The sequence below is a fragment of the Schistocerca nitens genome, chromosome 10 (genome assembly GCF_023898315.1).
Source record: "Schistocerca nitens isolate TAMUIC-IGC-003100 chromosome 10, iqSchNite1.1, whole genome shotgun sequence".
Taxonomy (NCBI): domain Eukaryota; kingdom Metazoa; phylum Arthropoda; class Insecta; order Orthoptera; family Acrididae; genus Schistocerca; species Schistocerca nitens.
In genome coordinates, this window is record NC_064623.1 from 34604738 (window position 1) to 34630682 (window position 25945).

At 43.5% G+C, this 25945-nt stretch overlaps 1 protein-coding gene across 1 annotated transcript in view; it reads left to right on the forward strand.

Moving 5' to 3' along the window:
• Nucleotides 1-22531, forward strand: part of LOC126210185 (uncharacterized) — an 87267-nt gene extending 64736 nt beyond the window's left edge. Inside the window, exons 6-7 of the mRNA XM_049939349.1 lie at nucleotides 5800-6047; nucleotides 21925-22531. Coding sequence (XP_049795306.1) covers nucleotides 5800-6047; nucleotides 21925-22496 — 820 coding nt within the window. The 3' untranslated portion in view covers nucleotides 22497-22531. The remainder of the gene's footprint in view (nucleotides 1-5799; nucleotides 6048-21924) is intronic.
• The last annotated feature ends 3414 nt before the right edge of the window (nucleotides 22532-25945 follow it).

Genomic DNA, 25945 nt, shown 5'->3' on the forward strand with positions numbered 1-25945 from the left:
TTAGGTCTAGAGAACAGGCAGGCCACTCCATTCACCTGATAGAAAGCTACTCCTCCACGATGGCAGCTCGGTGGGGCCGTGCGTTGTTATCTATCAGGAGGAATGTGGGACCCTCTGCGTACCCTGAAAAGGCGGACATACTGGTGCAAAATGACGTCCAGATACACCTGGCCTGTTACAGTTACTCTCTCAAAGACATACAGGATGTACGTGCACCAATCATAATCCCTCCCCACACCATCAAACCACGACCTCCATACAGGTCCCTTTCAAGGACATTAAGGTTCAAATGGTTCAAATGGCTCTGAGCACTATGGGACTTAACATCTATGGTCATCAGTCCCCTAGAACTTAGAACTACTTAAACCTAACTAACCTAAGGACAGCACACAACACCCAGCCATCACGAGGCAGAGAAAATCCCTGACCCCGCCGGGAATCGAACCCGGGAACCCGGGCGTGGGAAGCGAGAACGCTACCGCACGACCACGAGATGCGGGCAAGGACATTAAGGGGTTGGTATCTGATTCCTGGTTCACTGTTCAGACTATACCTGGACTCGTTCGTGAACATAACCATGGACCACTGTTGCAATGACCGTGTACTGTGTTCGTGACACCTGTCTTTACGGGTTCTCCTATGAAGAGGGGAAAGAGGAATGCACCTTGCAGGTGGTGGTGGTGGTGGTTGTTGGGATGTTTAAGGGGGACTAAACAGCGAAGGTCATCAGTCCGCCACCTTGCAGGTCTCCGGGAGAGTAAACCCTGTCTGTTCAGTCGTCTGTAGACTGTATGTCTGGAGACAACTGTTCCAGTGGCTGCGGTAAGGTCTGGAACAAGGCTTCGTGCAGTACTCCGTGGCCGTCTGCGGGCAATGATGGTGAGATATCGGTCTTCTTGTGGTGTTGTACACTGTGGACATCCAGTACTGTAGCGCCTGGACACGTTTCCTGCCTGCTGGAATCGTTGCCATAATCTTGAGATCACACTTTGTGGCACACGGAGGGCCCGTGCTACGACCTGCTGTGTTTGACCAGCCTTCAGTCGCCCTAGTATTCTACCCCTCATAACGTCATCAATATGTGTTCTTTGAGCCATTTTCAACTCACAGTCACCATTAGCACGTCTGAAAACGTCTGAACACTTACTCGCTGCACCGTACTCTGACGTGCACCAACACACCTCTGCGTATGTGGACTGCTTGCTGCCAGTGCCACCATGCGACGACCGCAGGTGAAATGCACCGCATGGTCATACCACGAGGTGATTTAAGGGGGGTAGGACGTCAAACGGGCCGACACTTGGAGCAGGAGAGGCACCACAGGACAGTTTATTTTGTACTGTCTATACTTTTGCAAGTAAATTCATAAACCTTTGTCAGCATGACCAGGAAGGATTCAGGATTCACAATCATAGCAGTGGAAGTGCAAAAACGTAACAAAGTAAATTTTTTTTTACATATGAAATTTCATCATTTTTTCACTTACTGTTGGCTGCATTTGTTGCTCTAGGTACATTTTTCTTCACAAGTAAGAGAGATTCTTTGATGAATTTTGCACAGAATACAAACCATACTTACAGGTGTATGAAACTGTAGAATGTTCCAAATCTATTAAAAACTGTGGTAAAAATGGAGATAATTAACTACAAAATATGATTGTTTTTTCCTAAACATGAAGTTTAAAACGTAACAGCTCATTCATTTTTTCATAAATTAAATAGATTCTAGAGTTTCAGACACCTGTAAGTATGGTATGTATGCTGTGCAAAATTCTTGAAGAGTCTCTCTTATTTATGAAGAAAAGTGTACCTATAGCAACAAATGCAGCCAATAGTAAGTGAAAAAAATGATGAAATTTCACATGTAAAAAAAATTATTTTGTTATGTTGTTGAACTTCCGCTGCTACGAGTGTGAATCCTGAATCCTTCCTGGTCATGCTGACAAAGTTTTATGAATTTACTTGAAAAAGTATAGACAGTGAAAATTAAAATGTCCTCTGGTGCCTCTCCTGCTCCAAGTCAGCCCGTTTGACGTCCTGTCCCCCTTAAACCCCTAAACCGCCCACCAGAGCGTTGTTTCACCATGTATCAGCATTATCCTTAATTTATGAGCATGAGTGTACATCAGGCAGACATCGCCAAAGCTGTGATTGCTCACCTTACGACTTGTCAAGTTGTGCCCATCTAAGAGAAAATCTCGCACGGTCGTGGCTCTGTTGATGATTTCACTCTGTGGATCTGTTACAGGAATGTGCAGGTGTACGTTTCTGTAAGGAGTGCGTTATTTTTAAAGGATGCCAGGAGAGTATTCCACGCTTGCAATGTCTGCCACAACACTCGTCACAATTGCTGATACAGTCACAATTAAGACCTACTATGTACTTCCATTTGTACGTTACTCCACTATTGCACAACATTATAGTTTACATCAGATCAGTTAGCCATAAATGTTACGAGCTACCTTGAATTATGCCCTTGAGTTATGCCTGGTTAGCTCAGTGTGTGCTGTACGCGTGTTCCACCTTTATTTTATTGTGTACAGAGTTTAGTTAACACGAATTTTGATACATTACCTTCGGGTATAGCAAAGCCCAACAAATCATTCATGTGATTAATATAAATATCAAACGTTCACTTTCTTGCAACACACATGATATTTTTATTTAAGGGAGCATGTATTCTGTGCCGATTGTTACATTTGTGCAGTTTTCATTTCTCCAGTTTACATCTACAAGGAGTTCGTCAATACAGAACAGACAATACATTCTGACAAGGCCTAGGAACAGTTAAAATAAATTTATGTTATTTCCTGGCAGATTAAAATTGTGTGCCGGACCGAGAATCCTAACAGCTTTTTCCGCCAGTACCTCAACTCCTGTCTTTTACACTTCACGGGAGTTCACCTGCGAAACTTGGAGGACTAACGATTTTGGAAGAAAGGACACTGACATTTATGTTGTTTATTTACAGGGTGGTCAAGAACAGTCCGAAAAACTTTTGAAGGTGTTGCATGAAAGGTTGTGCTGAGAATTAATTGTTAAGAAAATATCCGAAACGCCACGCCGAGTTAATTAGCACTGGAGTGAGGGAATTAGAACGTTGGGCGAGGAAATTCAGGCGATTCGCCAGATACAATAAGTGTCAGTTATTCTCACAGTGAAGATGACAGCGCTCAAGACTCCCCAGCCTGTGGCTCGGATTCGATCCTTATACTGTTCCCTGACCAATTTTTGTATCCCTTTCTTGTTCGGATTTAGGAAACGAAGCGAAGAACAGGTTTTGGCAGCTACGTCTCTGGCGAATCACTTAGATTAGGGAGCGCATCGACTTGACTGGCTGACTTCAGTCAGAAATGGCGGAACGTACACTATGTGATCCAAAGTATCCGGACACCTGGACGAAAATAAAGGTTCGTGCCGAGCTCCATCGGTACTACTAGATGACAGCTTCCACGCCGGCCGTAGTGGTCGAGGGGTTCTAGGCGCTACAGTCTGGAACCGCGCGACCGTTACGGTCGCAGGTTCGAATCCTGCCTCGGACATGGATGTGTGTGATGTCCTTAGGTTAGTCAGGTTTAAGTAGTTCTAAGTTCTAGGGGACTGATGACCTCAGAAGTTAAGTCCCATAGTGCTCAGAGCCATTTGAACCATTTTGAACAGCTTCCACTCCCGCAGGCATACGTTCAATCAGGTGCTGGAAGGTTTTTTGGGGAATGGCAGCCCATTCTTCACGGAGTGCTGCACTGAGGACAGGTATCAATGTCGGTCGGTGGGGCCTGGCACGAAGTCAGCGTTCCAAAACATCCCAAAGGTGTTCTTTAGGATTCACGTCAGGACTCTGTGCAGGCCAGTTCATTACATGGGTGTTATTGTCGTGTAACTACTCCTCCATAGGCCGTACATTAAGAACAGTTGCTCGATCGTGTTGAAAGATGCAATCGCCATCGTCGAGTAGCTCTTCAACAGTGGGAAGCAAGAATGTAGGCCGGTGCTGTGACAGTGCTACACAAAACAACTAGGTGTGCAAGCCCCCTCCATGAAAATACGACCACACCATAAGACCACCGCCTCCGAATTTTACTGATGGCACTACACACACGTAGGCAGATAACGTTTAACGCGCTTTCGCTATACCCACACCCTGCCATCGGATCGCCACATTGCGTACCGTCATTCGTCAATCTACACAACGTTTTACCACTGCTTAATCGTCCAATGTTTACGCTCCTCATACCAAGCGAAGCGCCCTTCGGCATTTACCTGCTTGATTTGTGGCTTATGAGCAGCCGCTCGGCCATGACATCCAAGGTTTCTCACCTCCTGCCTAACTGCCATAGTACTTGCAGTGGATCCTGATGAAGTGGATCTGGGGAAGTTTTTAGGAGTGTGGAAATCTCGCGTACAGATGTATGAGTCAAGTGACAGCCAGTCACCTGACCACGTTCGAAGACCGTGAGTTCAATGGAGCGTCGCATTCTGCTCTCTCACGCATGTCTAACAACTACAGAGGTCTCTGATGTGGAGTAGGTGGCAGTACAATGCATCTAATGTGAAAAACGTACGTTTTTGGGGGGTGTCCGGATACTTTTGATCACATAGTGTATGGAATTTTTTTCTTAACAATTATTTCTCAGCACAAACTACCACGTAACACCCTTACAAGCTTTTCAGATTGATTCTGACAACCCTGTATATATATTCTTGCAGAAACAAAATGTACACTGGTATTAGTTATCGCCTTTTTGCAAATTTCTGTTCTTTATGTAAATAGTTTTAAGAATGTGTACAGCTTTGCACCAAGATTTGGATAACTTTGTAAAAAATGTTCAAATGTGTGTGAATTCCTAAGGAACCAAACAGCTTAGGTCATCGGTCCCTAGACTTACACACTACTTGAGGGGGGTAGGACGTCAAACGGGCCGACGTGGAGCAGGAGAAGCACCACAGGACATTTTAATTTCTACTGTATATACTTTTACAAATAAATTCATAAAACTTTGTCAGCATGACCAGGAAGGATTCAGAATTCACACTCATAGCAGTGGAAGTGCAAAAACATAACAAAATAATTTTTTTTAGATATGAAATTTCATCGTTTTTTCGCTTACTGTTGGCTGCATTTGTTGCCAAAGGACATTTTTCTTCACAAGTAAGAGAGATTCTTTCATGAATTTTGCACAGAATACAAACCATACTTACAGATGGTGCAAAATTCATCAAAGTATCTCTCTTACTTGTGAAGAAAAATGTACCTATAGCAACAAATGCAGCCAAAAGTAGGTGAAAAAGTGATGAAATTTCATATCTAAAAAAAAAATTATTTTGTTATGTTGTTGCACTTCCACTCCTATGAGTGTGAATCCTGAATGCTTCCTGGTCATGCTGACAAAGTTTTATGAATTTATTTGTAAAAGTACAGACAGTGTAAATTAAAATGTCCTGTGGTGCCCCTCCTGCTCCAAGTCGGCCCGTTCGACGTCCTACCCCCTTAAACTAACTTATGCTAAGAAGAACATACACACCCAGGTCCGAGGGAGGACTCGAACCTCCGCAGGAGGGCCGGATAACTCTGAAGTTCATTGTAATTCATCACAATAAAAGAGCTTAAATTACGAAAGGCAGAGGTCCCAGATTTGAGTCCCAGCCAACCATATCGTTTTAAAACGATAGGTATTGTGAAACCAGTGCACACTCCGTTACTGAGTGAAAATTCATTCTGTATATTTTCACGTTCTTGCGTACAGTGCATATGATTTTTTTTTTTTTTTTTAATTTTAACCGTGCAGCTTGTATGTTACAGGCTCCCGCTGTTGAATGATCGCCTGCTGTCCTATCACGGAAAGTACCTCTCCTTCCGTAACGAATTTGCTGCAAAATGCGAGGAGCAGCAGCCAGAGGCATCAGTAATGTTTGGTCTCGCCGACGCGCTGTACGGCTTCTATCGTCGACTCTGGTTCGAAGAACTACAGAGATTTCTCCCATCTTATGAACATCCCTTCAGCCTGAACAACCCACGACGACATTACGCACGTCATATCGACATTATAGGTAAGTTTAGTACTGGGACCTACCCACGTCATGTTTATGCGCTGATCTGATGGCTATCTGTATTCTGATACGAGGAAAGAGGTTCGAAACCCCCCCCCCCCCCCCCCCCACAGCCCCCATTATCGAGTTCAGGTCTCCTCTGATTTTCTGCGTCAAGCAAGGCAGTAGCTGATATTATTTTTATCTTTAATTATTCGATTGGTTGGTTTGTTGATTTGGGTGGGTGGGGGGGGAGGGGATGGAGGGGACGAGACAGCGAAGTCATCGGATTAGGGAAGGATGGGAAGGAAGTCGGCCGTGCCCTTTCAATGGATCCATCTCGCCATTTGCCTCAAGCCATTTAGGGAATAAGTTTCCTTCAATTTAGGTCTATGGTCACAATCTTTTTTGATTAACAGATTACCGGTTTCGGTCTTTAATGACCATCATCAGATCTGCAGCAAAAATTGGAAAAATATAAATACACTCGCAAACTGTATACAGCTTAAGAACAATACATAGAGCATATTGAAAAGTAGTACTGACAAAATTTACATTTGTGCGCTTCATAAAAACAAAGTCCTAATGTACTGCAACCATAGTGGCATCGTCAAATGTTAAATGCGGAATCAGCACCAGCATCGTCAAATACATATAAATCACATCGTATGCACGAGTCATGTTGTCAGTAAAACTACAGTTTAAAACAACCTGCCGTACAGTAGCCACAAGATGTTTATGTAGTAAGTTGACCAGATGTCGCTAATGTCGGCATATACTAGTTTTCAATAATTAATTGAAACAGCGAAAATAAAAGGGGGATACAATAGTTAAAGTCTGTAATAAGCTTATAAAGTATAAAAGGTGATACAGTAATAAAAAGCAATAAAAGGAAGAACACGACAAAAGTAATATTGTTAAAAAGACGAAGAGTTAAAAAACAATGGTTGACACATGGTCTAGTGCCAATATTCTAGACAATGACATAAATATTAAACACCGTTGATACTGCACCGGGTAATATTAAACAACATAAAACAAATCGCTAAAGGCGCCACAAATGGCAGAAAATGATGTGCTGCACATAATCAGCGCCCTCTGTTGGCGCTGACGCCAGAATTCCGCACAGGCGGAAAGTGGTTGAGGGAACGTGACCGGCAGAGGGCCCCTCGTACCGTTGCAAGAAAAGAATGATAAAATTCCGTAACAGTGGATGGTCCACATTATCTGATTAATGCAGCCTATGAAATGAATAAAGAAGGAACATTTAGGGAAATCACGGAAAACATAAATCAACCGTCGTCCTCCCGAATGCGAGTACAGTATGCTAAGCACTGCGCCGCCTCGCTAGGTTTTCGCTTGGTTGGCAGGTATCCACCTACACATAGTAAAATCTAACAATTATTTTCTGTGCGTTATTGACTCCTGGACGAAACAGCGTGCAAAAAAAAAAAAAAAAAAAAAAAAAAAAAAAAAAAAAAAAAAAAAAAACCACAGAGTACAGGAAGTTTTACTGTGCTTATAGGAGACAAAAATAAACATTATTTTATGTGACAAAAATATCAGAGGTGCTAGGGATCTATGAAGGTTTTGACAATAATGATGTCTAGATACATTGTTCAAACTGACGTGTGATAAATAGTGTTTTAGAGATGTTGCTGAAAATGTCGAAGAGAAAAAAGACAGAAATCCATAGGTCAGCAACATCTCAAAAACAATATTCATAACACGGCAATTTAAACTTCATCCCCGAACATGACTAACATCAAAACCTCCATCGGCTCCTAGGCCCTAGCAGGGAACAGAGCACTTCCGACATATACCTCACATAGAGAAACTGGTTGCTTCTATCTTCTCTAAAAACTATAAAATATTGTATACGCAGATTTTTACTCTGTTTATACGGCTCGTTTGAAAAACGATAATTAACATCTGTAACACAACAGTTGCTGTTGTTAATTGTTTTTCGTTTTTGCAGTGTTTTAAATTTCTCTTACACTTTTTGAATTTTCTGTTTCTCTTTCATTCATTCATTCATATATGTTCTGACCTAGGACAGGTCTTCACATCTAGCTATCCATGGACTGCTGTCTTTTGCTATTTTACTGTCTTTATACTATCCACCATCAGGTATCTTCTTCTTCCATCCACCGTTCCTTTCATAGCATCCTTGAGTAAACAATCTTTTCTCATTCGTTGTACAAGCCAGTTGTATTTCTTCATCCTGATTACCTTTAAAATTTCTGTCTCTTCTCAATCATTTCTCACATTATTTATCCAGTTTATCCCTTCCATCATCCCCCACATCCACAGCTCAAATGCTTTTGTTCTTCTTTCTTCCTCTTTCCTCAGTGTACATGTCTCAGTTCCGTACAATCCCACACTCCATGTAAAGCACGTCTCTAGTCTGTTTCTTAGGCCCTTGTCCATGCCCCCACACAGAAACCTCCTCTTATTATTAAATGACTTCTTGCGTATTGCATTTTCACCTCTTTAATGCACCTCATGTTTTCTGTAATTAGGCTTGCAAGATATGTGAAAGTACTAGCTTGTTCTATATTTCCTCTCCTAACTTCATAGTTGCTCTTACTTTTCTCTTCACGGGACATCCAATAATAAAATCCGCTGCAGTTGTAAAAATTATTTATTTCTAAAAAGGGAAGCACTACCCAGTTTCAGGACATGTTTCATCTTCAGGTGCTTCTGCAAAGTTTTGAAAAGAATAATACCTACCCACAAGGTTTACTTTTGCTTAGCTTTGATAATATAAATGGTGTTGACAGGCAGAAGAAAATGATCAACGGCATGAGGATGCAGAAGGCAATGGAAACCACTGCATTAAAGACACGTAACGTGTATCCACAGGACATGTGTCCTGTAATTGAAGAAGTGTCATGATGATCCCTCCATTGACAAAAGATTGGTTCCGAAATAGTTCCCCATTCACATCTAAGGGAGGGGCCTGCCAAGGGGGAGGTGACCATGAGAAAAAGCTTCAATAACCAACGAAAGGATAGCATTCTATGAGTCGGAGCGTGCAATGTCAGAAGTTTGAACGTGGTACGGTAACTACAAAATCTGAAAAGGGAAATGAAAAGCCTCAATCTAGATATAGTAGGGATCAGTGAAAAAAAAATGGCTCTGAGCACTATGGGACTCAACTGCTGTGGTCATAAGTCCCCTAGAACTTAGAACTACTTAAACCTAACTAACCTAAGGACATCACACACATCCATGCCCGAGGCAGGATTCGAACCTGCGACCGTAGCAGTCGCACGGTTCCGGACTGCGCGCCTAGAACCGCGAGACCACCGCGGCCGGCAGGGATCAGTGAAGTGAAGTGGAAAGAAGACAAGGATTTCTGGTCAGATGAGTATAGAGAAGTATCAACAGCAGCAGAAAGTAGGATTCGTTATTAATAGGAAGGTAGGACAGAGAGTGTGTTATTGTGGATGGGTCACTGATAGGGTTGCTCTTATCAAAATCGACAGCAAACCAATGCCGACAACGATAGTTCAGGTATACGTGCCAACGTCGCAAACTGAAGATGAAGAGATAGAGAAACTATATGAGTATATTGAAAGGGTAATACAGTACATAAAGGGAGATGAAAATCTAATAGTCATGAGGGGACTGGAATGCAGTTGTAGGTGAAGGAATAGAGGAAAAGCGTAAATGACAATACGGGCTTGAGACAAGGAATGAGAGAGGAGAAATACTAATTGAGTTCTGTAACAAGTTTCAGCTAGTAATAGCGAATAGTCTGTTCAAGAATCACAAGAGGAGGGGGTATACCTGGAAAAGGCCAGGTGATACTGGAAGATTTCAGTTATGTTACGTCATAGCCAGGCAGGGATTCCAAAATCAGATACCGGATTGTAAGGCGTACACAGGAGCAAATCTAGACAGATCACAATATAGTAGTGATGAAAGTAGGCTGAAGTTTAAGACATTAGTCACGAAGAATCAATATGCAAAAAAGTGGGATACAGAAGTACTAAGGAATGACGAGATATGCTTTAAGTTCTCTAAAACTATAGATACAGCAATAAAGAATAGCCCAGGAAACAGTACAGTTGAAGAGGAGTGAATGTCTCTAAAAAGGGCCATCACAGAAGTTGGAAAGAAAAACATAGGTACGGAAAAGGTAAATGCGAAGAAAACATGGGTAACAGAAGAAATAATTCAAATCATCGATGAAGGGAGGAAGCACAAAAATGTTCAGGAAAACTGGGGAATACAGAAATACAAGTCGCTGAGGAATGAAATAAACAGGAAGTGCATGAAAAATGTGAAGTAATCGAAAAACAAATGATTGTCGGAAGGACAGGCTCAGCATACAGGAAAGTCAAATCAACCATCGGTAACATTAAAAGCAAGGCTGGTAACATTAAGAGTTCAAAGGGAATTCCATTGGTATATGCAGAGGAGACAGCGGATAGATGGGAAGAATACATTGAAAGCTTCTATGTGGGGAAAGATTTGTCTGATGTGATAGAAGAAGAAACGGGAGTCGATTTAGAAGAAATAGGGGATCCAGTATTAGAATGAGAATTTAAAAGACCTTTGACTTAATATCAAATAAGGCAGAAGGGATAGTAACATTCCATCAGAATTTCTAAAATCATTGTGGGGAAGTGGCAACAAAACGGCTATTCCCGTTGGCGTGTAGAATGTATGAGTCTGGCGATATACCATCTGACTTTCGGAAAAGTATCATCCACAGAGTTCCGAAAACTGCAAGAGCTGACAAATGCCAGAATCATTACACAATCAGCTTAACAGCTCATTCATCCAAGTTGCTGACAAGAATAATATACAGAAGAATGGAAAAGAAAATTGAGGGTGTGCTAGATGACGATCAGTTTGGCTTTAGAAAAGATAAAGGCACGAGAGAGGCAATTCTGACCATGCGGTTGAGGTTGGAAGTAAGACTGAAGAAAAATCAAGACACATTCATACGATTTATCGACCTGGAAAAAGCGTTCGACAATGTAAAAAGGTGCAAGATAATATAATACATATATAATATTTACAAGACCTACAGGAAAATTAAAGAGACCTTTGGAGATAAGAGAACCACTTGTATGAACATCAAGAGCTCAGATGGAAACCCAGTTCTAAGCAAAGAAGGGAAAGCAGAAAGGTGGAAGGAGTATATAGAGGGTCTATACAAGGGCGATGTACTTGAGGACAATATTATGCAAATGGAAGAGGATGTAGATGAAGATGAAATGGGAGATAAGATACTGCGTGAAGAATTTGACAGAGCACTGAAAGACCTGAGTCGAAAAAAGGCCCCCGGAGTAGACAACATTCCATTAGAACTACTGACGGCTTTGGGAGAGCCAGTCCTGACGAAACTCTACCATCTGGTAAGCAAGATGTATGAAACAGGCGAAATACCCTCAGACTTCAAGAAGAATATAATAATTCCAATTCCAAAGAAAGCAGGTGTTGACAGATGTGAGAATTACCGCACAATCAGTTTAATAAGCCACAGCTGCAAAATACTAACACGAATTCTTTACAGACGAATGGAAAAACTAGTAGAAGCCGACCTCGGGGAAGATCAGTTTGGATTCCGTAGAAATACTGGAACACGTGAGGCAATACTGACCTTACGACTTATCTTAGAAGAAAGATTAAGGAAAGGCAAACCTACGTTTCTAGCATTTGTAGACTTAGAGAAAGCTTTTGACAATGTTGACTGGAATACTCTCTTTCAAATTCTAAAGGTGGCAGGGGTAAAATACAGGGAGCGAAAGGCTATTTACAATTTGTACAGAAACCAGATGGCAGTTATAAGAGTCGAGGGGCATGAAAGGGAAGCAGTGGTTGGGAAGGGAGTAAGACAGGGTTGTAGCCTCTCCCCGATGTTATTCAATCTGTATATTGAGCAAGCAGTAAAGGAAACAAAAGAAAAATTCGGAGTAGGTATTAAAATCCATGGAGAAGAAATAAAAACTTTGAGGTTCGCCGATGACATTGTAATTCTGTCAGAGACAGCAAAGGACTTGGAAGAGCAGTTGAACGGAATGGACAGTGTCTTGAAAGGAGGGTATAAGATGAACATCAACAAAAGCAAAACGAGGATAATGGAATGTAGTCGAATTAAGTCGGGTGATGTTGAAGGTATTAGATTAGGAAATGAGACACTTAAAGTAGTAAAGGAGTTTTGCTATTTGGGGAGCAAAATAACTGATGATGGTCGAAGTAGAGAGGATATAAAATGTAGACTGGCAATGGCAAGGAAAGCGTTTCTGAAGAAGAGAAATTTGTTAACATCGAGTATAGATTTAAGTGTCAGGAAGTCTTTTCTGAAAGTATTTGTATGGAGCGTAGCCATGTATGGAAGTGAAACATGGACGATAAATAGTTTGGACAAGAAGAGAATAGAAGCTTTCGAAATGTGGTGCTACAGAAGAATGCTGAAGATTAGATGGGTAGATCACATAACTAATGAGGAGGTACTGAATAGGATTGGGGAGAAGAGGAGTTTGTGGCACAACTTGGCCAGAAGAAGGGATCGGTTGGTAGGACATGTTCTGAGGCATCAAGGGATCACCAATTTAGTATTGGAGGGCAGCGTGGAGGGTAAAAATCGTAGGGGGAGACCAAGAGATGCATACACTAAGCAGATTCAGAAGGATGTAGGTTGTAGTAGGTACTGGGAGATGAAGAAGCTTGCACAGGATAGAGTAGCATGGAGAGCTGCATCAAACCAGTCTCAGGACTGAAGACCACAACAACAACAACAAGACCCAAGACGGAATAATAAGAGTGGACGACCAAGAACGAAGTACTTGGATTAAAAAGCGTGTAAGACAGGGATGTTGTCATCCGACCCTATTGTTCAATCTGTTCATCGTAGAAGCAATGATGGAAATAAAAGAAGGGTTCAGGAGTGGATTTAAAATTCAAGGTGCAAGGCTATCAATGATACGATTCGCTGATGACATTTCTATCTTGAGTGAAAGTAAAGAAGAAATACATGATCTGCTGAATGGAATGAACAATCTGAAGAGTACAGAATATGGACTGAGAGTAAATCGAAGAAAGATGAAAGTGATGAGAAGTAGGAGAAATGAGAACAGCGAGAAACTTAACATCAGAACTGATCCACGAAGTAGATGATGTTAAGGAATTCTGCTACCTAGGCAGTAAAATAACCAATGATGGACGGTGGAAGGGGGACATCAAAAGCAGACTAGCAATGGCAAAAATGGCATTCCTGGCCAAGAGAAGTCTATTGGTATCAAATATAGGCCTTAATTTGAGGAAGAAGTTTCTGAGAATGTACGTCTGGAGTACAGCATTGTATGGTAGTGAAGCATGGACTGTGGGAAAACAGGAACAGAAGAGAGTAGAAGCATTTGAGATGTGGTGCTTATAATGATCGCCTAGTCGTAGATATTGCTATAATCGCACTATTTCACTTCCATTTACGGAGCTTGTTAGCACTTGATGTTAGGTTGGCACAATTAAAAGGCATTGTGGTAATCGCTGCTGCTTGCTGGATCGCTGCTGTGTCTCGATGCTAATGCTGGCTCTATATCTGGTTGTCTAGGGGTAAAAAGATGAGGTCCCGCGTTTTTGATGTGCTTTTGATGATAAATAATGAGCGAAACCAACAAATATTTAAACTTCAAATATTTCTTACTCTGGTGGCCATCTTAATTCCACTGTCCACCAAAGACATTGACAAACACAAAGTAGCACTTCTTTTACATGTTCTTTGCAATGTTTATCCACCTCGAACAATAACACACATACACTTTACCAAAGTGACATTCAGACTCCGCTTCCGATCCTTCCTGCTGCTTGTATTTATGCCGGCCGGAGTGGTCTAGCGGTTCTAGGCGCTACAGTCTGGAACCGCGCGACCGCTGCGGTCGCAGGTTCGAATCCTGCCTCGGGCATGGATGTGTGTGATGTCCTTAGGTTAGTTAGGTTTAAGTAGTTCTAAGTTCTAGGGGACTGATAACCACAGCAGTTAAGTCCCATAGTGCTCAGAGCCATTTTGCTTGTATTTATAACCTTGTCAAAGAACTACTAAAAAGAGATATAGTTTATAAGTCACATGTACATCTGTTACCGTAATTTGTGCAGAAAAGTTATTAATTTATATCGAGTGACATAATTTAACAGGTTATTAAAATGACAGACAGATTTGTTTACTTGAAAGAAAAATTCTTTGTTACAAAAAGGTCGTTTTTTAGAAGTTTGTCAATTGACTTCTCTAATTTGCATAAATAAGTAAATAACATGAATTATTAAGAATTACATTGGTTTTCGTCTAAAATAGGAGTGTTTACGTGAATACTGAGTGAAAACGGTCCTAGTGAACAGATAGGTTTCACTGGGTGATTTTTATTTAAGGAGATCCAAAACACGTAAGTTGGCCACTATTTTTCGTACTTCATATAAATTATTTAAGATGAAATTAGTGTTTTTAGATGATGACATTTGCTGTATCAGTGATCAAGTGATATTAACTTACGTGTGGGTCAGTTATTCAGTATAATTTAGTGGGTTGACTGTTTATGGAGACATGTTATGCAATCATTATTAACATACACAATAACTTTTTTATAATCATAAATACTCGTTAAAATGGTTGAATTTGGAGGGTATCGCATACTTCGGTAAAGTAAAGCCTTTAATAGGTTCCGTTACATGCTACAGACGAATGATGAAAATTAGGTGGACTGATACGTTAAGGAATGAGATGTTTCTGTGCAGAATCGGAGAGGAAAGGAATATGTGGAAAACACTGATAAGGAGAAGGGACAGGATGATAGCACATCTGTTAAGAGACGAGGGAGTGACTTCCATAGTACTAGAGGTAGCTGTAGAGAGCAAAGCTGTAGAGGAAGACAGAGATTGGAATACGTCCAGCAAATACACTCCTGGAAATTGAAATAAGAACACCGTGAATTCATTGTCCCAGGAAGGGGAAACTTTATTGACACATTCCTGGGGTCAGATACATCACATGATCACACTGACAGAACCACAGGCACATAGACACAGGCAACAGAGCATGCACAATGTCGGCACTAGTACAGTGTATATCCACCTTTCGCAGCAATGCAGGCTGCTATTCTCCCATGGAGACGATCGTAGAGATGCTGGATGTAGTCCTGTGGAACGGCTTGCCATGCCATTTCCACCTGGCGCCTCAGTTGGACCAGCGTTCGTGCTGGACGTGCAGACCGCGTGAGACGACGCTTCATCCAGTCCCAAACATGCTCAATGGGGGACAGATCCGGAGATCTTGCTGGCCAGGGTAGTTGACTTACACCTTCTAGAGCACGTTGGGTGGCACGGGATACATGCGGACGTGCATTGTCCTGTTGGAACAGCAAGTTCCCTTGCCGGTCTAGGAATGGTAGAACGATGGGTTCGATGACGGTTTGGATGTACCGTGCACTATTCAGTGTCCCCTCGACGATCACCAGTGGTGTACGGCCAGTGTAGGAGATCGCTCCCCACACCATGATGCCGGGTGTTGGCCCTGTGTGCCTCGGTCGTATGCAGTCCTGATTGTGGCGCTCACCTGCACGGCGCCAAACACGCATACGACCATCATTGGCACCAAGGCAGAAGCGACTCTCATCGCTGAAGACGACACGTCTCCATTCGTCCCTCCATTCACGCCTGTCGCGACACCACTGGAGGCGGGCTGCACGGTGTTGGGGCGTGAGCGGAAGACGGCCTAACGGTGTGCGGGACCGTAGCCCAGCTTCATGGAGACGGTTGCGAATGGTCCTCGCCGATACCCCAGGAGCAACAGTGTCCCTAATTTGCTGGGAAGTGGCGGTGCGGTCCCCTACGGCACTGCGTAGGATCCTACGGTCTTGGCGTGCATCCGTGCGTCGCTGCGGTCCGGTCCCAGGTCGACGGGCACGTGCACCTTCCGCCGACCACTGGCGACAACATCGATGTACTGTGGAGACCTCACGCCCCACGTGTTGAGCAATTCGGCGGTACGTCCACCCGGCCTCCCGCATGCCCACTATACGCCCTCGCTCAAAGTCCGTCAACTGCACATACGGTTCACGTCCACGCTGTCGCGGCATGCTACCAGTGTTAAAGACTGCGATGGAGCTCCGTATGCCACGGCAAACTGGCTGACACTGACGGCGGCGGTGCACAAATGCTGCGCAGCTAGCGCCATTCGACGGCCAACACCGCGGTTCCTGGTGTGTCCGCTGTGCCGTGCGTGTGATCATTGCTTGTGCAGCCCTCTCGCAGTGTCCGGAGCAAGTATGGTGGGTCTGACACACCGGTGTCAATGTGTTCTTTTTTCCATTTCCAGGAGTGTAACTGTGGACGTAGGTTGCAAGTGCTACTCTGAGATTAAGAGGTTACCAGAGGAGAGGAATTCGTGGCGGGCCGCATCACACTGGTCAGGAGACTGATGACCCCACGCACTCCCCCCCCCCCCCCAAAAAAAAAAAAAGTATTTTTCTTTTAAAAATCTTGCGGGTGCACTTGAAGACGGGACATACGTCCTGAAACCGGGTAGTGCTTCCCTTATTAGAAATAAATAATTTTTACAACTGCAGCGGATTTTATCATTGACCATGTTCTTACTGTTCTTGCACTTACCACCGTAAATTTGGTCTCTTTCTTATTAATTTTCATTCAGAATGCTTCACATGTCGTATTTAACTTTTCTAACATCCCAATTGCAGTTCTTTCGCTGTCTGCCAATGACACCATACTATTCGCAAATCGAATACGTTCTATCCTCATACCTCCAACTCGCACTCATATTTTTCCTTTCAAGCATTTCTGAATAATATGCACCAAATGTACGTCAAAGCGTGTTTGGAAGAGACGACTCCCTTGAATCACTCTCCACCCAATAGTGCATTCCTCATCTAATTCGTAATCAACCTTGTATCCCTTCAATCAACATTCCCTTCAATCAACCCCATTCTTCCTTTGAATATCCATTAACTTATTCCACTGTACTCTATCAAAAGCTTTCTCCAAGTCAATGAAAACAGTATGAACTTCTTGTCCAGTATATCTGTCACACGTAACTCTCTAAAGTCGGATTGCATCTCTTGTATCTTTTCCTCTTCTAACTACACCGAGTGAGGTTGAAACGTCCCCTTTGAACAATTATACACGACTGTGTTTAAACTGACCCACAATATTTTTAGCGCAACGCAATCTGATTTTCAAAATTCCCTACAAAAGAATGGCCCTGACTAACATTAAACTATACCTTTCACAAATCACTTACCTCACAAAAATCTTGGTTACTCGAACTACTGCAATACAGCGAGCGCCACTACTGGCAGCTAAATAAAAGATTCAAACTACTGAAGGCACTAACTACTGATAGGCATAGTTAGCAAATGAAAGATTTTGATAGAGAACAAACAATGTATTTACCTTAATAATGTTGAAAACTCATAATATACATAACAGATCATTGTATATCCTATAAATTTCCAAACTCCGCCATCTCTCTCCCCACATCCACCACTGCTGGTGGCTCACCTCCAACTGCGCAACGCTACGCGCTGTTCACATCCAGCTGCCGCTGACCAACACTACAATGGCAGACAACAATGCAAACTAGCCACAGACTGCACACAGCACAGCCAGTGATTTTCGTACAGAGCGCTACGTAACGTTGCCAATAAGAAAACAGAAACAGCCTACTTACAAGGTGGCGTAGTGGTTAGCACACTGGACTCAAATTAGGGGGATGACGGTTCAATCCCGCTTCCGGCCATCCTGATTTGGATTTTCCGAGATTTTCCTAAATCGCTCCAGGCCAATGCCGGGATGGTTCCTCTGAGAGACGACGGCCGACTTCCTTCCCCATCCTTCCCTAATCCGATGAGAACGATGACCTCGCTGTTTGGACTCTTCCCCCAAGCAACCCAACCTCCCTCTTCTAAATCAATATTGTGCCTCTGCAATACTTTCCCAGTCTTCCGAGAACAGCTCTGTTTACCACTCTTACTATAACTTTTACTACACGAGAAATGAGATTTGTGAGTGAAAATTCTCTTATTTCTTGGCATTGCTTTCCTTCTCAGTCACTATTATTACTGCTGCGAGAAAGATATCTGGCCATTCATATTTATCTGCGTAGATGAGTCATCTCTTTCACACAACTGCTCCCCAGACTCTTAACCATCTCTGGTGATAATCCATCAATTGTACGTGCTTATCATTCTTCAACTCTTTTAAAGTTTTTTTCTACTTCTACTTCCAGGATGCAGCATCTTTTGTCTCCTATTTTTCTTTAGTGAATAATATTTCAACTGTAATTAAACAGTTAATTACACAAGAAAAACTGCCTTTATTGATCTTAGAAATGTTGATACTCTGAACTGTAATAAGCCTGATAGACTCTGTATGATTAGGTATTACCAGTACAGTTTGTTGAAGTTCCACCCACCGACCCCCAGCATATGGCCAGCAAGGGGCAGGAGGTTGTACAGCGGGGTAGAAGACACAGTTTCATAATTTGCAGTGATGTCGCTACACGCGTGCTTCCTGGTTTGAATTGGCACGGCACTCCAATCACTTCGTAACGTTTGCGGTACATACACACATACTGTGTTGTTAGATCGCCAGTACCGACAGCGATTGGACGCAAAATAGTCCCGGCCCGAAGTGGACCAACTTCAACCAGCTGCAGATGAACTACAAATTGCGACATTGTGAATAGATGAACAAAAAGTAGTAGCAGTGGTGAAGAACCGCTTTTAGAAAGTCGTCGTTTAAGTGAGACGGGCGAGCGCGAGACCCCAAACTGCAAGGTATGATACGGTCGTGGTGAAAACAAGTGACGCCGTCACGGTCGCTGTTAGTAGCCATCTTCCATCAGTAGCTCAGCTACTATTTTCAGCAAAGACTCCTATCAAAATACACTATGTGATCAAAAGTATCCGGATATCTGGCCTTAAATGACTTACGAGTTCCTGGATTTCAATATGGTGTTGGCCCAACCTTTGCCTTGATGACGGCTTCCATTTCGCAGGCATACGTTCAATCAAGTGCTGGAAGGTTTCTTGGGGAATGGCAGCCCATTCTTCACAGAATGCTACACTGGGGAGCGGTATCGATGTCGGTCGGTGAGGCCTGGCACTAAGTCGGCGTTCCAGAACATCCCAAAGCTGTTCTATAGTATTCACGTCAGGACTCCGTGCAGGCCAGTCCGCTACAGGGATGTCATTGTCGTGTAATCACTCCGCGACAGGCCGTGCGTTACGAATAGGTGCTCGATCGTGTTAAAAGATGCAATCACCATCCTCGAATTTCTCTTCAACTGTGGGAAGCGAGAAAGTGCTTAAAACATCAATGTCGGTCTGTGCTGTGATAGTACCACGAAAAAAAAAACAAAAAAAAACAAGGGGTGCAAGCCCCCTCCATGAAAAAACCTGACCACACCATAACACCACCACCTCCGGATTTTACTGCTGTCACTATACAAGCTGGCAGATGACGTTCACCGGGCATTCGCGATACCCACACCCTGCCATCGGATCGCGACATTGTGTACCGTGTTTCGTCACTCCACACAAAGTTTTTCCACTGTTCAGTCGTCCAATGTTTACGCTCCTTACACCAAGCGATGCGTCGTTCGGCATTTACCGGCGTGATGTGTGGCTAATAAGCAGCCAAAAAAAAAAAAAAAAGGTTAAATGTGTGTGAAATATTATGAGACTTAACTGCTAAGGTCATCAGTCCCTAAGTTTACACAGTACTTAACCTACATTATCCTTAGGATAAACACACACACCCATGCCCGAGGGAGGACTCGAACCTCCGCCGGGACCAGCCGCACAGTCCATGACTGCAGCGCCTAAGACCGCTCGGCTAATCCCGCGCGGCTATGAGCAGCCACTTGACTATTAAATCCAAGTTTTCTCACTTCCCGCCTGTCATAGTACTTGCAGTGGATCTTGATGTAGTTTGGAATTCCTGTGTGATGGTCTGGATAGATATCTGCCTATTACACACTACGACCCTCTTCAACTGTCGGCGGTCTATGTCAGTCAACAGACGAGGTCGGCCTGTACGATTTTGTGCTGTACCTGTCCCTTCATGTTTCCACTTCTCTATCACGTCGGAAATATTGGACCTAGGGATGTTTAGGAGTGTGGAAATCTCGTGTACGGACTTATGACACAAGTGACACCAAATCACCTGACCACGTTCGAAGTCCATGAGTTCCGTGGAGCGCCCCATTCTGCTTTCTCAGAATATCTAATGACTACCGAACACGCTGATGTGGAGTGCATGGCAGTAGGTGGCAGCAAAATGCACCTAATATGAAAAACGTATGTTTCTGGGGGTGTCTGGTTACTTTTGATCACATAGTGTCTGTGCTGAACAATTATATTTCTTCATTTCTTTGCATTTTTTATTATTTTCTGCTTATTTTCTGATTACAAGACTCCTTCATCCCTTACTTGATCATTCCATCTCCCTACAGTATACCAGACATGGATTGAGCTTCGTAACTGTTTCATAACTTCTCGGTTGGTAGTGTGTCAGTCCATTTAAATGAAGGCAGGCGAGTGGCTTCAGCTTGTGCCCAGTACGTGGGAAAATTAATTGCTGCCTCTGGTCTCAGCTTTGACCACTTGATTCAGTCAAGTTCGTCCCTAGTTAGAGGCGGCTGTAAACTGATTAATTGATAAACTGAGGAGGTGAACGGTTGTTAACATACACTTAGAACAAAGTTAACATCAAAGTAGTCGTGTAATAGAACAAGGACCTTTTCAAAACGTCAAAACGTCTACACGGATACTCTGCAGATCACACGTAAGTGCCTGGCAGAGGGTTCATCGTACCACCTGCATAATTCTCTATTATTCCAATCTCTTATAGCAGGCGGAAAGAATGAACACTTATATATTTCCGTACGAGCTCTCATTTCCCTCATTTTATCGTGGTGATCGTTCATCCCTTTGTAGGGCGGTGTCAACAAAATATTTTCTCATCCGGAGGAGAAAGTTGGTAATTGGAATTTCGTGAGAAGATTCCGTCGGAACGAAAAAAGCCTCTGTTTTAATGATTTCCAGCCCAAATCCTGTACCATTTCATTAACACTCTCTCCAATATTTGGAGATAATGCAAAACGTGCTGCCCTTCTTTGAACTCCGTCAATCCTATCTGGTAATTATCCCTCACCGCGCAGCAGTATTAAAAAAAAAAAAAAAAAAAAAAAAAAAGAAGAACAAGTGTAGTGTAGCCAGTCTCCTTAGTAGATCTGTTACATTTTCTCCTGCCAATAAAACGCAGTCTTTCGTTAGCCTTCCCCACAACTTTTTCTATATGGTCCTTCCAATTTAAGTTGTTCGTAATTGTAATACCTAAGTATTTAGTTGAATTTACGGCTTTTAGATTACACTGATTTATCGTGTAACCGAAGTTTAACGAGTTCCTTTTAGCACTCATGTTGATGATCTCACACTTTTCGTTATTTAGGGTCAACTGCCTATTATCGCACCATTGAGATATCTTTTCTAAATCGTTTTGTAGCTTGTTTTGATCTTCTAGTGGCTTTATTAGTCGATAAACGACAGCGTCATCTGCAAAAAACCGAAGACGGTTGCTCAGATTGTCTCCCAAATCGTTTATGAACAGCGACGGACCTGTAACACTACCTAGGGGAACCTGCGGAACAGTTGCTGCTAATAACTCACTGCTTACAACCATAAACAGAACACTGATACATAATTCTGGGCCATTACCACTGGGTATATCTTTATTGTGCACTATTTTAACCACTGATGGTGGATGACTTACTTAAACCACACCTTGTCTTATAGGCCAGAGGTGTTTGTGACTTCAGCTACTTTTAGTGTATGAGCGCCACCACCAGCTACTTGCTATGATTGTTTTGCAGGTGAAGAGTGGCAGCTGGAAGACAAAAGCAACGCTACCATCTCTGTGGACGCTGGCTGCCTGGAGCTGTTGGTGAGCGCCCTGGACCACCCCACGTGTCCACTGGAAGACCTGCCACCGGAAACCATTGAGCAACGCGAGCAGTGCCGCGTGCAGCTGTGGAACGACCTGGTTCAGGGGTCGACCCACGTACCCGAGACCAGCCACCGCAGGGCGAACGTCAGCCTCTGCCTCTTGGCCTGGATGACAGCCAACTCGTCCGGAATTTGTCAGCACGTCCCATTTAGTATGATTCAGTCCGTGGATGACGCTCGCTGCGTTTTCGATAGTCCTGACGACCAATCTTGTCCGAAATCGAACACTACAGATGCAATATGCTCTGTTTCCAGAGCTGTTCTGTTGCTCAAGTGTCGTGATTTCTCTTCACACACGTATTTCGGGGAATGTGGCGCGTCCATGGACCACCGTGGGTGGTACTCACCAACGTGGAGACGAGCCTCGGAAAGGAACATACAGCCACCAGAAATTTTACTGACTTACAAAAACGATGTAAACAATGTCACCTTGAAATAAAATGATTTTGAAATAAAGTCTGAAATTTTCATAAATCTCATTGTAGCAATAAATATTTGATGTGTGAAACTCTCTCGACACATCGAAATTAAACACATAACCAGTTTGTAGTTGCCACACACTTGCTCTTATCATTGCTCTTATCAAATTAACAGTAGCAACGATTATAGAAAATTGCTTGCCCTATATAACCACATATTTTTCAAAATTGTTTCAACCAAATTTCATTAATTAAAGCAATATTCATAAAAGCATCATTAATCAAGTATGACTGAGTGAACTAAATCTCACAAACTTCATGACTTAGATGGAACAGTTTTTCACATTGGTGTTATTGTGGTCTTCAGTCCTGTGACTGGTTTGATGCAGCTCTCCATGCTACTCTATCCTGTGCAAACTTCTTCATCTCCCAGTACCTACTGCAGCCTACATCCTTCTGAATCTGCTTACTGTATTCATCTCATGGTCTCCCTCTACGATTTTTACCCTCCACGCTGCCCTCCAGTACTAAATTGGTGATCCCTTTATGCCTCGGAACATGTCTTACCAACCGATCCCTTCTTCTAGTCAAGTTGTGCCACAAACTCCTCTTCTCCCCAATTCTATTCAATACCTCCTCATTAGTTATGTGATCTACCCATCTAATCTTCAGCATTCTTCTGTAGCACACACATTTCGAAAGCTTCTATTCTCTTCTTGTCTAAACTATTTATCGTCCATGTTTCACTTCCGTACATGGCTACACTCCATACAAATACTTTCAGAAACGACTTCCTGACACTTAAATCAATACTCGATGTTAACAAATTTCTCTTCTTCAGAAACGCTTTCCTTCCCATTGCATTGGTACTTGCATTGTTTAATTCATAAATTTCGGGGGTATTATAGTATTTGAGAGTTGTAACATCGCGTTTTAGTACCTGAATAGTGTAAAATCGCGTAGTCTCCTTCCGCCGCCGAGCAGTGTGTCAGCAGTGCGCAAGTAGCAGCATTACTGCATTTACTAGGCAGTCTTGTATTTTAATAACCGTTTAAATTTTGTGTCGATTTGTTTGCGCTCTCTGTAGATTAGTTCAGACGTTCTTTGCACAACAGTTTTTAGCATGGATAGGGACTGCAACTGCTGTGTTCGGATGCAGGCTGAGTTGGCATCCCTTCGCTCCCAGCTTCAGGCAGTGTTGGCTTCGGTCACACAGCTTGAGGCTGTTGCCAATGGGCATCACTGTGGGGGTCCGGATGGGGGTTTGTCGGGGACGGCCAGCTCGTCCCACGCATCCCCCGATCGGACTACGACTGTGGCAGCCCGGGATACTGCCCGCATTGAGGCTGATCCCTCACCTGTGGTAGAGTGGGAGGTCGTCTCAAGGTGTGGCAGGCGGCGAAAGACATTCCGGAGGGCTGAACGGAAGGCCTCTCCAGTTTGTCTGACGAACCGGTTTCAGGCTCTGTCTCAGGCTGATACTGATCTTCGGCCTGACATGGCTGCTTGTCCTGTTCCAGAAGTTGCCCCTCAGTCTGCAAGATCCGGGCGGTCGCAGAGGGTGGGCTTACTGGTAGTTGGGAGCTCCAACGTCAGGTGGTTTATGGGGCCCCTTAGGGATATGGCAGCAAGAGAGGGGAAGAAAACCAATGTGCACTCCGTGTGCATACCGGGGGGAGTCATTCCAGAGGTGGAAAGGGTCCTTCCGGATGCCATGAAGGATACAGGGTGCACCCATCTGCAGGTGGTCGCTCATGTCGGCACCAATGATGTGTGTCGCTATGGATCGGAGGAAATCCTCTCTGGCTTCCGGCGGCTATCTGATTTGGTGAAGACTGCCAGTCTCGCTAGCGGGATGAAAGCAGAGCTCACCATCTGCAGCATCGTCGACAGGACTGACTGCGGACCTTTGGTACAGAGCCGAGTGGAGGGTCTGAATCAGAGGCTGAGACGGTTCTGCGACCGTGTGGGCTGCAGATTCCTCGAATTGCGCCATAGGGTGGTGGGGTTTCGGGTTCCGCTGGATAGGTCAGGAGTCCACTACACTCAACAAGCGGCTACACGGGTAGCGGGGCTTGTGTGGCGTGGGCTGGGCGGTTTTTTAGGTTACATGGCCTCGGGCAAGTACAGAAAGGGCAACAGCCTCAACGGGTGCGGGGCAAAGTCAGGACATGCGGGGACCAAGCAGCAATCGGTATTGTAATTGTAAACTGTCGAAGCTGCGTTGGTAAAGTACCGGAACTTCAAGCGCTGATAGAAAGCACCGAAGCTGAAATCGTTATAGGTACAGAAAGCTGGCTGAAGCCAGAGATAATTCCAGCCGAAATTTTTACAAAGGTACAGACGGTGTTTAGAAAGGATAGGTTGCATGCAACCGGTGGTGGCGCGTCGTCGCTGTTAGTAGTAGTTTATCCTGTAGTGAAGTAGAAGTGGATAGTTCCTGTGAATTATTATGGGTGGAGGTTACACTCAACAACCGAGCTGGGTTAATAATTGGCTCCTTTTACCGACCTCCCGACTCAGCAGCATTAGTGGCAGAACAACTGAGAGAAAATTTGGAATACATTTCACATAAATTTTCTTAGCATGTTATAGTCTTAGGTGGAGATTTCGATTTACCAGATATAGACTGGGACACTCAGATGTTTAGGACGGGTGGTAGGGACAGAGCATCGAGTGACATTATACTGAGTGCACTATCCGAAAATTACCTCGAGCAATTAAACAGAGAACCGACTCGTGGAGATAACATCTTGGACCTACTGATAACAAACACACCCGAACTTTTCGACTCTGTATGTGCAGAACAGGGAATCAGTGATCATAAGGCCGTTGCAGCATCCCTGAATATGGAAGTTAATAGGAATATAAAAAAAAGGGAGGAAGATTTATCTGTTTAGCAAGAGTAATAGAAGGCAGATTTCAGACTACCTAACAGATCAAAACAAAAATTTCTGTTCCGACACTGACAATGTTGAGTGTTTATGGAAAAAGTTCAAGGCAATCGTAAAATACGTTTTAGACAGGTACGTGCCGAGTAAAACTGTGAGGGACGGTAAAAACCCACCGTGGTACAACAACAAAGCTAGGAAACTACTGCGAAAGCAAAGAGAGCTTCACTCCAAGTTTAAACGCAGCCAAAACCTCTCAAACAGAAGCTAAACGATGTCAAAGTTAGCGTAAGGAGGGCTATGCGTGAAGCGTTCAGTGAATTCGAAAGTAAAATTCTATGTCCCGACTTGACAGAAAATCCTAGGAAGTTCTGGTCTTACGTTAAATCAGTAAGTGGCTCGAAACAGTATATCCAGACACTCCGGGATGATGATGGCATTGAAACAGAGGATGACACGTGTGAAGCTGAAATACTAAACACCTTTTTCCAAAGCTGTTTCACAGAGAAAGACCGCACTGCAGTTCATTCTCTAAATCCTCGCACAAACGAAAAAATGGCTGACATCGAAATAAGTGT